The sequence below is a fragment of the Capricornis sumatraensis genome, chromosome 9 (assembly GCF_032405125.1).
Source record: "Capricornis sumatraensis isolate serow.1 chromosome 9, serow.2, whole genome shotgun sequence".
NCBI lineage: Eukaryota > Metazoa > Chordata > Mammalia > Artiodactyla > Bovidae > Capricornis > Capricornis sumatraensis.
The window spans coordinates 92,615,934-92,632,500 of record NC_091077.1 but is presented as its reverse complement, the minus strand read 5'-3'; the positions used below and the strand labels follow the sequence as shown (position 1 = coordinate 92,632,500).

The following is a 16,567-nucleotide window of genomic DNA, read 5'->3' as shown; positions in this document are numbered from 1 at the left end:
AGCTGTTTGACCTGGTGACATCATGTTTTGCATATTTTTGCATTTTAATGAGTTAGTCATTTAAAAGGTTACAAAGAAACCATAACTCATAAGTAATTAAATTATTTAGCAGAAGAAGTATGAGAAGATCTTCTGACATAGGTCACTGTGGGAAGGGGAGTTCATAGCTGTACTCACTTGCACCTGTTTGTTAGGAGGTAGATGCTTTTAGAAGCTTTTCCCTTAGATTATGAAATTATTTCACTTGTTAAAATATCTGAATGTATATGCAACATGCATGTGCACACACACTTCGCACACCTTCTGAAGCGGTACATTTTCCTTGTGATGGAGTAAGTTTAAATAATACTTGTAACACAGACCACAAACATAGCTTAGCATTTATGATTATTCATGCTTGAAAGTCTAGCTAGATTGGTTTTAGAAATATTTTATAATAATTTTTTCTTTTTTTTTCATATTCCTCTTCCTCTTGAGTATAAAATGGCTTCCTGTAGACGTTTTAGGAATTTGTACTTAATTGTGATTTGGAAGTTTCTTCTGAGTGGAAATACTTTAAAATGAAAGGTGATTCATAAGTATACCACTGTACCTAGCATAGTGCTTGGTAAATAGTAGCTGCTTATTAAATAACTGTAAGAAATCAATGTTTAATGAATGATTGACCCGGTGAATACTTGGATTCTTTCATTATGTTCTCATGCTTGCAAGCAGACTCTGGAACCACAGGCAAAGCACTGATATATTCTTGGGAAAAAAAAAATTTGATAAGATCTTTTAATTGGGAGGATAAAAGAGGAAGGTGACATATTTTAAGATAAAATGATTTATGTAGCATAGTTCTTAAGCAAGTTTCAAGAGTAACATTAAAACTTAATGTATATTGTTTGTATTGTATATGATTGAATCAGAGTGATATTTTGAAAGACCATGTGCCTACCATCTATAGCTACAATATTTACACAGTTTTATAATGGTAATAAGAAGTTAGGAGAACATTTAGAACTTTAAACCAAGAAGGCATAGCTAGCATGTGGACGCTATGTTTCACAAGGTAAATTTGTCCATCCAAGTCTACTTGGGGACCTGTAATAAAGGCTGTGTGTCCATAGGATACTCTGTATCCACTTAGGAATTTTGATCTGTCACTGACTAGGCAACAGTTGTAACTTGTTACATTTTAGTTTAGTGTATATGTTTGTGAGTATATGTTTGTGTCTTTTTATGAGAATGAGAAGCAAAACCCAAAATATTTCATAATGCTATAGTATTAAATGATATTCTGTCCTTTATAATGAATGTGTTTTTTATTATTCTATTGTACATATATGGAATGCTTTGATATATAAGATATGGATTGTTAGAAGAGATATTTGTGATATTTAAGCAGCATAGTGTTCTAAAGCCTAGGAAAAGTTAGAAACAGAGTAGGTGATAATGTAAGTGCAAAATGAACGTTTTAAAATAAATAGCACTCGGATGACCTGATGTCAGAACCGGAGACAAGGGTGTGTGTTTGTCAATATATCCTTCATGTTTTACAGACTCCTAAGGGAACAAGGGAAGATACAATTTCACCTTTTCTGTGCCAAAACATTTTAATTATATCTTCTTCCAACTACAGCGGTTCAGTAACCAAGGAGCTGACATTGATGCATGTGTTGATAAAGCTGCAAACATTCAAAATGAGATTAACAAAGATTTTGAGCAAAGGGTGACAGCTAATTTTGCACAGTATTCTGCATCTAATTCAGGCCAGCGTAATAATAGAATATTTTATACCCGTTTTGTTATTCAAAAGGACTTTTATGATACATTTGTTGTTTGTGGATATCTTTGTATCATACTCAAAAATTATCCTATGGCTTAAAACTATTTGCATCTATGTTGCAACACTGAAACAATATTAAAGGAAAAAAAAACCTTATAATAAGTTTTTTTTTTGTAATTGCACTTTGTCCATGGAACTCTGCCTTTATCTTAGTTTATCCTGGCACACTAGCTAGGGAAGGTATAGAGATGCAAACATATATTTTCTAATATTTATTAGTATGCACTAATACAATGGCCAAGAGAAGTTATATTCAACTTATTTAATTAATAAAACTGTAGTTTCTTTGTGTTCTTGAGCTCCTTTGAGCACACTTCAGTGTGTTTCTTTTCTCTTCTATTCTCTAGTTGAAGGCAGCTGACAGTCTTCTTTCACTTTTCTTTTTGTTTGTGAAATTTTCTTTCTTTTTTTTTTTTATCCACTCACTTCTCCATCTGCTTTCACTTTTGTTTGCTTGGGCCGTCTCTCATCCCAACTTGATAATGAGGAATGCAGTGTGACCCTGACCTCTATCAGCCCATGCATGACCTTCTGACTCTACCATATAACCTTTGACCTTCTCTTTGACAGCTTGATTAATTACCCTGTGTTATGATTTATGAGTAAGTGCTATGTAAAAATAATAGACAACAGGTGGTCCTCTGAAAACTTTTTGTGGCATGTTTTCTTTTACTGACTAACTTGATGAGCTATTTGAAGTTGGAAACTTATTGGGATAATCTATGTTGGTTCACATTATGATATTTTTATACCATGGAACACAACATTAGAATTTAGGAGACTGCAAGTCAAAGCATGGTCATGACAAACATTTTACGAAATATTAGCATGGTGCTGTTACGTAAATGCAATTGGGAAGAAGCACAAAACGGAGTCAAGTGACATTTCAGGCATTTCAGTCCCAGGTCACGTCTTGAGAAAATTGCTGAAATAATGAAGGGGGCATTTTTCAAGCAGCGCTACAGCTCCAACAGCTATGTTTACTTTAACGCTTCACTAGTGACTTCTGATTGGCTGTCATGACCTCATCTCTGTTGCACCTAGGATGTTGCAACAGTGACATATACATACCTTCTTGTGAAAAAGATGAGAATAAACACAACATACATCTTTCAGAAAAGATGAATGGACATTGGTTTGTCCATTTTAACCATGGGTTGATACAGTTGACAGATAAAAACACTTTGGGTTTCATTTCCCTTGAAGATGAGCACCTATCTTCTTTCACACCAAGCAGATAGAATGCTGAACTTGAAAAATATGATTGATAAATCTGTGTAAAATGATCTCTTAAGGAGCCTTGCCTGAAGACCAAACCAGACAGTTCCGTAGGTCAAAGGATTCTACTCTGGCCCCTGACCTCTTTGGTTGCCTGTGGGTTTGCAGAATTGGCAGATTAATATGTAGAGCTGAGTACTTTTCGATGATTTTTTTATTTAGCCAACCACAATAGACTTGAAAAAGTATAGAACTTGTTCCTATTTTTTGTTTTCCTTATAATTGATAATTAATAGGCAAATTAACCTTGATAAATCTTCAGTTTTACCACGGTTTCATTGGGGTCAAAAGTACATTCCATTTCTGGCCAGGCATTTTAAGATTTTATCTATTTGTAGAATCTTCACTGTAAGTGCATCTCTGTAGTGATTTAATTTCTTAAGCAAGATTTCCTCTTTGGTTCTTTGTGTTTGGCATCACCTGTCTATTCTAGACCTCTGACCTAAGCCATCATTTGTTGATTGAATGATAAATGAATTATTATTTATTAGTAAGTACATCTATAGACTTCAAAGTAAAGAAGGCCCGGAGACCTGTGTATTCTGTTTAAATCACAGCAGGCACTTGAGCTGAATAAAATGCTACGGCTAGCAATAAAACTTTGAGAGTTTCTGATTAAGATCCCATGGTTTATACCTTATAAACCACAGATTTGTTAATGAAACTATAGTTGCAACTCCCAAACAGTAGAAAATAGGATGAGGTAAATTAAAGAGATAAAGCTTACTTTTACCAATGTGTGTCCTCTTGATCACCGTGATCTTCTGCTAGACTGTGCAATCAAACATAAGAGTTAATTAACAACTTTATGTATGCGTTGTCTCTTGAAATGTTGAATATTGGAATTGATTTGGGTGAATCATTACAAAAGATGCCAGAAGTTTTATTTGTTTAGTTGTAGAATGTTAGATAGTCAGTTTGATCACTTTATCTTGGTAAAGATAACAGAACTTTCCATGTACATTTGAAATAACCTAGCTTTTCATCTTAAGATAAATTTAACATGCTTAAGGAATAATTAAATTTAAAATACCTCAGTATACAATCTTTTGTGTTCTAAGCATTAATTCTGGGGATCTCCTTTGGGGTGGCAGTGCACAATTCTTTTATGATATTATATTTGATGCCTTATTTTATAGTTTTTTAAAACTTTATGGGTACATTTGCTAAGGTTAAACTAGGATCTCTTACTTATTTCTGTGTGTCCTGATTGAGTTACTAGGAATAGAAAGAATTAATTTTTAAAATGGTATTTATTCTGATATAAATTGGTATCATTCTATTTAAAACAGTTAAATTGAATGACTGGTGTGTTGTCTGCTTTGTTTACTTTGACTGTTTAATTTCACTCCTTAGGTTATATATATTAATGTTGATATGGCAAAAATCTTTGTAGCTTTATTATACAATAGGATTTTTGGGGCAATATATGTGACAGGGAAAAAGGTAAAAAGATAAAGTTTTACTACATATCTTTGCATGGGATAGTTAACTTTATTTTGTTGCTCCAGCTTTCTCCTGCCCATAAAATGGTTATGAATGGTCTCTGTGAATATTGCATTAATTGTCAGGCAAATTTTAATTGAAAAATGTAAGTTTTTTGCAGAATGTTAATTGATTGCAGCAAAAACATTTATTAAAATTAGCTCTCGTTTCCACAGAAAACATTCCTAAATATTTCTTGATTGTTATTCCATTAATTGGCAGTATGAAATATCTAAATGATAAAATAGTTTCTGAATAAATCAAATGTTTAAAGAGAAACATTCATTGTTGAAATCAATATGATACAAATTCTTTAATTGATTTATATAGTTGTGATTTAAAAATAGAATCATTTTTCATCTGTCGATGCCTTGGTGAAAAATTGACATTGTGTCTTCATAAAATTGGACAAATGAGTCATGTAATTTTCAGTTACATAATCAATAACTTAGATAAATACTACTACTTTGATGATTTATGTTTCTGGTTTTTGTACTTTAGATGGGACATGTCAAATTTCAGAGTTCATTTAAAATTAGGATGTATAGTAATTTCTCAATCTATGATTTCCAAAAATTGAAGTGAAAACTTCTGTTCAAATAAAGCTGGCATTATTAAAATATTATTTCTAATGATTAAAGGATAAACTAGGGTAATAGTTTTCTCATTTTGGTGACTGTAAACTTCTTCTAAAGAATTTGCCTTTATTTGGAGTTTATTCATTGTGCAAAGATGATGTTCATTTTCTATCCATTTGTTAAAGTCCTACTTTGTTACCCTGAGTTTGTAATTTTTCATGTTATCATTAAAGTGTAATATATCACTATTTTCAACTCTTAAGAATTCCAAGATTCTATTTGGGTCTTGCTAACCCTAACACGTGTAAGGGTGAGAGTCTGTGTGTGTGTGTTTAAAGTTCAATTCACTCAGAGAAGGCAGGGAAGGAGCATGACAGGAGACCACTTACTCATGGTACAGAATCTAGTAAGGAGGCAATTTTCTTTTTGGCCTATGGTGACCTTTTTTGACTGTGCCTTACACCAGAGACAGTGTATTGAATGCCTCTATTTCACCCTGTTTAGCAGAGTGCAACAGTGTTCTTTAACTTACTTTTGGTGGGAGGAGAAGTTATAGCTGAAATTTGAGAAGGGCGTGAAAAGTTGTAAGAGGCACAAGGAAGAGGGGTAGGAACTTCCTTCAAATGTGATTTTAATAACTAGTCAAGTGTGTCCAACTGTAGAAAATCACCAAGTGACAATATGTCTACCTGACAGTGATCACAATGAATTACAAGACTGTTGAATAGCTATACAGATTAGAATAAAGCAGAACCAAATAAAATATCTTTTGTTGGTAAAACTTTGACTTACCAGCTAAGAAACTTAAAAAAAAAAAAGGCTAAGAAACCTTGTCTTGTGCTTTGTTGAAGAACATTTAAATTTAAAAATGCATCAAGTATTTTATAAGGCCTTCACGAATGAGATATTTATCTAAAAATTTATTTAAATACATATTGAGGAATATGTGTTATTATTAATCAGTTTGGTATATATTGTAAGACAACTATATCTTAATTACCTTATCACTAAAATAAAAACTTCCACAATCTTGACAATCTCCAAACCATGTTGTGGTTTTTAGACAATAATATCAGCTGATTGGGGTGGGGAATGAAACAATTCCAATGAAGTTTCTAAGTAGTTTGTGAAATCAATTTTTTTAAAAAGCCAACTATGTGTAGCAATTTCGTATATTTAAAAATAAGGATAATTGAGTCTGCGCTAATATTGACTGAGTTTACCACTCTCAGTTTTTTAAAATTATCTTATGTTTGGTTTGGCAAAAAAACAATTAAAATTTAAACATAGATTCTGCAGTTATCGTTTTGGGAAAAGTATACACTTTTGTTTTTTGTAAGGATGGGAATTTTTATACTTTATCTTTGATAGCTCTTATTTTTTAAACATAACATATGTTTTAAGTATGACCTTACAAGATTTTAATAGATGAAATTGGGATACCTACAGTACAGAACTGAATAGAAAAGACAAGATATAAATAGCTTCAAAAATTTATGTTACTTGTTAGTGGTAATTGTTTATCCTTCTCTGATTTTTTCATGGTTAGATTATTCCATCAGTTATAATATACATGCCAAAAGTTTCCTTAATTATAACCAGAGAAAGGTTTGCCTTGCTAGAATTAAATCAGACAGGAAAACACATTTAAAAACTTTTTAAAAGATTTACTAGCTCAATAAACTATATTTTAAACTTTGAAACTTGTTTCCTGGTACTAGTTGTTGTAAAAGAAATTTCAAGATGAAAAAGCTGTTTCCATACATTATAGTAAGACATTAGTTTATTCTGTTTTGTGATTTGTGTGCCTTCCTGAAAGAAGAGAGGTGAAAAAAACCCAATATGTATTTGTAGACATTCTGTGTTCCTGATAATAGAGATATGTAAATCTGTAGACAGTTTACTCCTTACTGATTGCTTATTCTTTTTTAACATCAAACAAATAAAAAATGCCCATTAAAGTGCAATTGTAAAGAAACAAAAATCCAGGAAAATATGGTTGGAATTGTAAACTTCAATTTCAAAGAGGTTATTTTCTCAAAATATATATTATAAATATTAATGTGTTTTGAAAGTATACTTGTTATTTGATAATTTATTTCAGTCACTTTTGGAGTTCTGGGAAATCTGAACTACTTTATATTTTTAATATGTTACAGTTATATCTTTTTGATCTTATAGATGATCTATGCTTATTTACACACATAATACAGGCAAATAATTTGAAATCACTTTTCTGTTGGAGAAAGTAAAACTATAATCTGTTATAAAGGAATTTTTAGTGAATATGTAACTATGTTATATCACTTAGTATGAGATTTTAAGAACTTTTTTATGAATTGAAATGATTTTTAAGATTAAATTATGCTGCCTTTTTTGTTTTCAAAACAGGAAGGGTATGGAGTAATAGTACTGAATCCCAATGAAAACTATATTGAAGTTGAAAAGCCGAAGATACCTGTCCAATCATCTTCTGATAGTTCAGATGAACCAGCAGAAAAACGCGAAAGAAAAGATAAAGTCTCTAAAGAAACAAAGAAGCGGCGTGATTTCTATGAGAAGTATCGTAACCCCCAAAGAGAAAAAGAAATGATGCAGTTATATATCAGAGTAAGTAGTGAGCAAGATCATTATCCTACATTATTTCCTTGTCTTTTTTTCTTTTCTCAAACCACCACAACAGCTAATATTTACTAAAAATATTCTATGTGTTCAGACCTGTTCTAAGCAGTGTTGCATCCTTTATGAAAAAAGCCTTTAAATTTTATTTTCTATAAGTTATTTCATTTTTTTTAAAGAAAGTATCAGTTTTTAAATTTTTAAAGATTTATTTCCCAAAGGTATTGACTGAAACGTTTTCTGTTTTCTATTCAAAATAACAAAACACATCATTCTTAGTTCAGTGTGATATTTTATTTAAGTTGCAAAAAGCAATTAATAATGCACTGTACAAAACATCAGTCTTCGTCTTGGGTGGTAATAGTTTTAATGCATTGTTTTCCTGCGAGCCACCATCCATCCACTGTGTCTCAGTTTAACTTCTGAAGGCTGATGGAGGGAGGAAGAGTAATTAATATCTTAATAAATATTTAAGCTGGAATAGTTTAGGGATAGTGTAATGAGGGAACTCGGCCCTCTGCTCTTTTCTTACCCAGTGAACCTTTGCACTTTGTAATGCTAGCAGCATGGGATTGTTATAGCTGTGCTGCCCAAGGAGTTCTAATTCTGTGGGGGGCACAAACAATTTTATTTGCCCTTTGACACATTCTGCTTGAAATATACACTAAGCATGAGATATATATATATATATATTTATGTGTGTGTTTGTGACAGATTCATGCAGTTTTCAAAGCCCTTAGTATGAGTGCTCAGAATATAATTGAATAATAATGTATGTCAAAAATGCTATTGGATATGTAAAATAGTAAACTGATATGTTCTTCAAAATTGAGCAATTCAGAACATTTAAATGCAGACAGTTAAAATTCTATAAATTATACTGTGAGATAGTAGTAAAGTTTTAAATTATTCAACTTGAGCTATTTTTCCGTTTACTTTAAAAGCTCATTAATAGTGTATTTCATACCACATTCAAGGTGAAATACGTAGCATTCTAAGTTACTTTTAAAATTTTACTTCTAATTCCATGGCATTATCGCTTTAGTTTGGGGAATTGTACTCCAAACATTCTAGACATTTGATTATAGATCAGTCAGATGAGTAAGTTAGGAGAGCCATGCAGCATATAAATTCTCAAAAGCCAAAAATATGTATCCAGACCAAGAATACGTGAAGCATATCTATCATACAGTGAGTCAAGCAAAAGTTAGGCAGCTTATAGAAATTTCTGAAGAGCATCTCACTCTTTAATATATTGTTTGAAAAACAAAACCATTGATTAGATTCGGAATTCATAAGTATCGTGCTCATTCTATGTAGTTATATTGTATTACCGCCTTTCTTCCACATGACTGCATCAGGGTCTTGATGTCACCTCTTCTCGATCAGTTGTCCTGACTTTCCTGATTAATATGATCCAGTTGATCAACTACCATCTTAAGACAGAATTTTTAAAAAATTACCCCTGATATCTGGAGTCTAAAAATGAATTGTATACGTTTTTAAAATATACAAATCATTAGTAATATTCAGTTTCCTATATAAAATGAGAGCAAATGTGATTTTGTGTATTAAGTTTTTACTTCTTAAATAGTTGCTTTTATTTGCCCATGATAAGTGCAGATGAAAGCACCTGTTCCTGACATTTGTCGTCGTGCGTTTTCTTTCTTTTCTGATTTCTCTTTATCATGTCACTGTCACTTTGGGTTTGTTCTTTTGTTCTCTTGTGTGTGTGCATTTTCTCTATTGTTATTTTACATTTCCTTTGTTCATTCCTATATCTACTTTTTTATTATACCGAGGGAAAAAAAAATTTTATGTTTTTTCGTTAAGATCTTTATCTTTCCTTTGTCTTTTTTCTTTAATTCTTTAATCTCTTTTATGCTCCTGCTATTTTTACTTCTTATTATGTCTTTTTGCCTCTTTCTTGTCTTGTCCCACTTCACTCATCAGTCTAGGTTTTCGTTGAAAGCACTAAAAGATGAAAATTGGCTCATGTAAACAACACGACTTTATATCTGATAGTTATGAAATGTTATTTTTCTTAATAAACATCCTTTTTCTTAAAATCTTACAGGATTGGGCAAAACACCAGAGCTAACCTGACACTCTTCAAACATACTTCTAGATAGTAAGGCATGAACCTGTAGTGGTAAAGCAAATAGTGGTTCAATTTGTGTTAGGTTGCTTAATTCGTATATAAGTTTGATCCACTCTGAAAGTATCTTCTTTCGTTTCCTTTACATATCTCCAAAAACAAGTATGTATAATTTTCAGACACTGAGCGTGTATGTGATGGGGTGAATTAAGTTTTATTTATATGCTTCTTAGCCATTTACATATTGAAATAATTTATTTTTTGTAACAATCCCATAAGCTAGGTAAATCAAATAAGTTCACTGTTACTTTAAAGTTAAACAAACTGATGGTTAGATGGTACATTTTTGTCTTGGATCATATAACTAGTAAATGATGGAACTAAGTGTTAAATAAAACCTGGGCTTCTAGTTACTGTAGATTCTTGCTGTCTGTCTTTTTTACCACATTGTTCTAACTGGTTGAGAATAAAATATGTATTTGAAATATGAAAAGTAAGCCACTTATTATAAAAGCATGATATGATGTAGTAAACTATATTTGATGATTATATATGATATAGTAAATTATATTTGATGATTATATAGATTTTTGACCAGTTATCATTTAATATACACTATTAAATGTCTATAAACAATCTACATTAGTATATTTATATTATTAAATAAATAGTGATGTTGAAATAAAATTTCAACTACTGTCTTTTAATACGATCAATAATATTGATCCCATTTGCAGATGAGGAGACAGAGTCAGTACTTAGTAAATTTCCCAAGGTCACATAGCTCTTAATTTAAGGTCCATGGGGCAAGAACTCAATCTGTTTTCTTCACTGCTATAATCCAGAACCTAGAACAGAGCCAGAACAATAAATATTTGTAGAACAGATCCAGAATAATAAATTTTTATCTGATAGATAAGATGGTAAGGCCAGGATTAAAATCCCAAACTACTACTGTTTTTACTAATGCGTCCTGCATTATTAAAGTATACTACTTGATTTTCTGTGAGGAAACGTTCAAACAAACGAAAGTGAAGAAAAATTACATTGTTAGTCCCCTACCCAGTCCGGTAATTGAGAAGACATTCCAAAAACCAATGATGAAAAATCAGTTTGTCATTATTTATTTGATATCTTGATTGATCTATACATTTTCATCTAAATATTTAAAAGTAAGTTATGGACTTTTCTTTTTTTAACTATCTCATCATGGTGCTGAAATGGTGGATAAAAATGGAAGGTTTTTTTTGCCAACCTTTTGCTATTTTTGTTTTATACACTTGTTCATAGGAGTACAACCAGGCTCTGTGTTTGCTCTACTCTGTATACAATTTGTGCTTTATGGGATCTGTGACTTTGCTTTCTGTTCTTTCCCTTAGTCTAAATTCTATCCATGTTGTAGTGCCCCACTGACATCAGTGACCTTTCCTTACTAAGACTGTTGGGAGTTCTTCTGATTAGTTAACTTATATAGAATTTATCGTGTTCTGTCTTGAGCTATTTCTTGTGTTTTGTCTCATATTATTAACAATTTATCTTTCATGCCTTTCCACTATAGCCCTGCACTCCTTTAAGCATGCTTTATAGACTTTGAAATTGCATATCAATCCTTTTGAATATGCAAATAGGAGTCAGTTGTTATAATAGTACAGTGCATACTATCATAAAGTCAGGAACCCATGCTAAATCTAGGCACTACGATCCAGTCTCCTGGAAGGAGACCGAAGCAGAAAGATTAGGCCTTAGTCTAGATATACGTGGATAATGTGACCTGCAGCATAGGAACGAGGGGTATTCTGATATCAAACTGGAGCCTAAGAGGACAAGTATTTAGACTAAGGAAGAAGATGCTTAAAAGGACTTTAGAGTATGTAGGTGGAGTATAGGCAAAAGTGATTTGATGCTGATCTATGTAATACTGGGTTGGAATTGCTTGAATATCTCTACCTTAGAAAACTTAGTTGTGGGCTGTAGTGACAGGATGTAAAATAGAGGGATTAGACCCAGAACATTAAAAAAAATAATAATACTAGAAATGGAGGGGGGAAGAAGATCACATGGCTGCAGAAGGAAAAATCCAAATGTGGAGGAGACATTTAGAAAATAGGAATCTTGGCAGAGCCTGACTTTACACATTAAAGATACTCAAATATTTATGGATTGATTGCTTGTTGACATCCATCAAAAAACTTATTCCTCAACAGGCAAGATATTTGGTGTCTAGTTGTCTGACTGATATTTTTTTTCAGCATATATGTGAATTTTTGCAATTGTTCAGAAACAGCCAGCTCTGATAAACTGAAACTTTCTTTTCAGAAAATATGTTTTTGATGTTCTGAGTTGGGCTATATCCAAAATATTGGTGAAGGCGAATTCATATCCTTTCTTCTATTCGGTACCTCTTTTCTGTGTAAATGGCACTAGAGTCACTTCTGTGTAGTGATTTGGCAACCACATTCAACTCATTATTACAATCATTGATGGTTTAACCTCTGAAACCATTTTATTTTCCTGGAATACTCAAGTATTTGATTTTTCTTCCTCTGGCATGTAGTAAATAGCCAAAATCTCCTTTGAACTTTTTGCAAATATATAGTATACACCAGCAGAAATAAAGTAGAATCCAGGCCTAAAACTTTAAGATTAGCAAAATATAGTTTTATTTTACTTACTAAATGAATATAAATAGATATGACTGACTGTTGGGTTATGTGGCACATTTCTGCCACATTAGGAACAGAGCTTGAGAGATCAGAGTACTAAGTCTTTCACGTGGCAACTTTCCTTAACTACGAAATAATGTACTTTCTGGCATATATTATGGCTTATTAAGGGGATTGATTTGGTCTAGGCAATAAACATCATGTCAGACATGCCTGGCAGGAAAACCTGCTTAATATGTTTTGTAATAAGATGGAATTTTTTGTTCTCGAAAACATCTGCCAACTGAATTCAAGAGTGAAGACAGAAAATGTCATCAATTTAGTGGTAATCCTATAAATTTAGTTTCTTTTTGAGCAACACATTTCAAGACACAAAATTCCCAGTGTTAATCACCACTGGTTATAGTACTTTGTAAAACGATGAAACAAAAACATTTTATTTTTATATAATGTGTTAATTAATTCATATTGAATTTTAATATTTCAACTGATAAAATTTTAACAAGCATCTTGCCAACAGATCGTTTTTTAAAGCATCTGTTTCTTAATGTGTTGGGTTGAGAACTGAGTCAAATGGCTAAATATGTACATATATTCTTTTTAAAAACATATTTCAACCCCCATAATTATAGATACACTATTTTTTCCCCTTAGACCGCCAGGGGCTGCTGCTGTTCATACTGAATATTGCTTTCCTCAGAAACTGAATACACCAATCAAACTACCTCTATCTTTCTTCCTTTTTTCCCCTTTAGCCCAAAACCTTTAAAAATATAACTAGAAAGAAAAGTGCATAGACTTAGCTAGTAACTAAATTATCACTATAAGAATGTATTTTTTAAACATTTTCTGTATTCTAGGACATCTACATTTTCCAGGTAAACTTAAAACCTGTAGTCATTGAGTGCAGATTGTGATAATAACTCTTTTATTTCCTGTTTTTAATGTCTGAATAACATTCAGAATCATCCCCTTTGCAGAAAGAGAGTGTGGAGATGAGATTAAAAGTGCAGAGTCTTATAGACCTGAGCTTGAATCTCAGCTCTTCCACTTAATATAGTCACTTCAAATAAGTTAACTTCCTTATGCCTCAGTTTCTTGTCTGAAAAATGGAATGATAATATATGTAAAGTGAACATAGTATCTGGCACATAGATAGTCTGGGGACTTCTGGGCCAATAAATAACATCTTGTCTTCTCTCAAGTTGAGAATCGATAGAGATACAATCTAATTTCAAGATCCCCTTGGAACTTTTGGTACCTGGTACCAAAAATAATACCTCTGTGTTACCCCCCTGGGTTTGAAACCTAGTGAGCACTACAACATAGGAATCAGATAAAGGGAGATCAAACCATCAGTTTTGCTAATTGATGTAGTTCAACTAGGAAACTCGGCTTAGACCTGTGGCTAAATTTAGACTTCCTAGTATATTAACCCCTGCAGTGAATTTTTACCTTTCCTCCAAACAGCCAGTGTGCCTTAACATGGTGGAAAGCAAGCAGGAATGAATCATTCCTGAGGTAGACCATTACTATTACTATTTGAGTTTTTTAACAACTCAGTACAGCAGTATTAAAATATAATGATTCTGTGTGCACTGAAGCATACCTTAGTTTCTTCATTCTAAGGTTTTCATTTAAAAGAAAAGCTGTGATCAAATCTAATTACAGAGAAAGTTTCCATAAAGTTGTTTAATTGTAAAGCTTTGAAGGGGCTATAATTCTCTTTCAGATCATCAGATATTAATCTTTGGATTTTCATGCTTCATCTTACCAAAACCTAGTAAACACAGTAGATTTTAAATAAATATTTGATGAATGCATATTTGAATAAATGCTTGCTTACATGAACCTACAAAGCAAAAGAGACAGACCCTTCACAATATAAACCTATGCTTTGATGTTGACTAGCATGAGGTTGAAAGAACTGTGAGACTATTTATGTCTAAATAACACTAACAGAAAATTACTACATTGTTCTATGAATTCAGAAAAATGGCCATTTTAAAGTATACCAGGCATTCTTTGCATGCATTTAAAAAACAAGTCAAAATGAAGAATTAGAAATAAGTAAAATAATTAGATACTTAGATTTGAAACAGAAATTATGGTAAAGACCAAAGCTTTGCATTTAGGGATTTTGATTGGCCACTGGTGAATTTTAGTGGGGGGATTCTGCCATAAATATAATGTAGTAGAAAGAATAAGAACTTTAGAATCAAAATTCTGTCACTTACAAGCTGATTTTAGACAAGTCCTCTCTCTCTCCTCTTTAAATTTACATTTCTTCTTCTGTAAAATAGGGATAATCATAGCTATTAGGCTGTTGAATGGAATGAATGAGATAAATTGATGTATATGAAAACAACCAAGTATATCCCCCTTTCTCTCTCTTCCCTCCTTACCCCTTTTCCCTTAGGAAATATGGAGAGAATTATGCTGGAGACTCCCCATGGACAGAGAAGCCTGGCGGGCTACAGTCCACGGGGTTGCAGAGAGTCGGACACGACTGACTGACTAAGCACAGCACATATGGCCAGATGATGTCTTTACCAATTAGTTTACATTCAGTGCTTCTCAAACCTTTTGGTCTCAGGACCTCTTTACAAATGCTTAAACATTATTAAGGGTTTTTGTTTGTATGGATTGTATCTACTGATATTTTCCATAAAAAGAATTAATGCTGAGAAGTTTTTAAGTATTTATTTTAAAATAGCAATAATAAACCCATTATGTAATGACATGAATTAACATATTTTTTGAGAAACAACTATATTTTCCAAAGCATCACAAAGTGAGATGTATGACGTTTTAAAAGTCTTTAATGTTTGACTTAGCAGTCCATGGGGTCTCAAAGAGATGGACATGACTTGGTGACTGAACAGAAACAACATGAGGAAAATTTAGCTTCACAGATATACAGATATACATTTGTATAAGGAAGAAGTATTTTTAAAGGTTTTTTTCAGACAATCATGTATATTCTTCTTTGATGCTATACCAACATTCAATAAGAGGTAGTTTCTTAAAGGTTAGTTGCTGTGTGAATCTAAAACACGCCAGTGAGCATTTCATACTCTGTTGTATGGAAATCCACTGGTCTTTGTTATACTTTGAATATATCTTTTACCCGAAGATGACCGTATAACATCATATAGTGGTCATTTCCAAAGTATTATTTCACTGAGTTATGCGCACCTTCCAAATGTTGACATATATTTTTGTTATTGTTGTTTAGTCACTCGGTTCTGTTTGACTCTTTGCGACCCCCTGGACTGCAGCACACCAGGTTTTCCTGTCCATCACCAACTCCTGGAGCTTGCTTAAACTCACGTCCGTTGAGTCAGTGATGCTATCTAACCATCTCATCCTCTGTCGTCCCTTTATCCTCCTTCATTCAATCTTCCCAGAATCAGTGTCTTTTCTAATGAGTCAGCTCTTTGCATCAGGTAGCCAAAGTATGGGTCTTCAGCTTCAACATCAGTCCTTCCACTGATATTGAGGGTTGATCTCCTTGCAGTCCCAAGGGACTCTCAAGAGTCTTCTCCAACATCACAGTTCAAAAGCATCAATTCTTCAGTGCTCAGCTTTCTTTATAGTCCAACTCTCACATCCATACATGACTGCTGAAGAATCCATAACTGACTAGACAGACCTTTGTCAGCAAATTACTGTCTATGTTTTTTAATGTGCTATCTCAGTTTGTCATATCTTCTTCCAAGGAGCAAGCATCTTTTAATTTCATGGCTGCAGTCACCATCTGCAGTGATTCTGAGGCCCAAGAAAATAAAGTCTGTCATTGTTTCCCCATTTATTTGCCATGAACTGATGGGACCGGATGCCATGATCTTAGTTTTTTGATTGTTGAATTTTAAGCCTACTTTTTCTCTTTCCTCTTTCACCTCCATCAAGAGGCTCTTTACTTCCCTTTTCGCTTTCTGGCATAAGGGTGGTATCATCTGCATATCTGAGGTTATTGATATTTCTGCTGGCAATCTTGACATATTTTATTATG

At 32.7% G+C, this 16,567-nt stretch overlaps 1 protein-coding gene across 1 annotated transcript in view; it reads left to right on the top strand.

Annotated features, from left to right (window-relative positions):
* The window catches only part of ARB2A (ARB2 cotranscriptional regulator A), a 404,738-nt gene that overhangs the window by 176,450 nt on the left and 211,721 nt on the right, over window positions 1–16,567 (top strand). Inside the window, exon 7 of the mRNA XM_068980929.1 lies at window positions 7,564–7,782. Coding sequence (XP_068837030.1) covers window positions 7,564–7,782 — 219 coding nt within the window. The remainder of the gene's footprint in view (window positions 1–7,563; window positions 7,783–16,567) is intronic.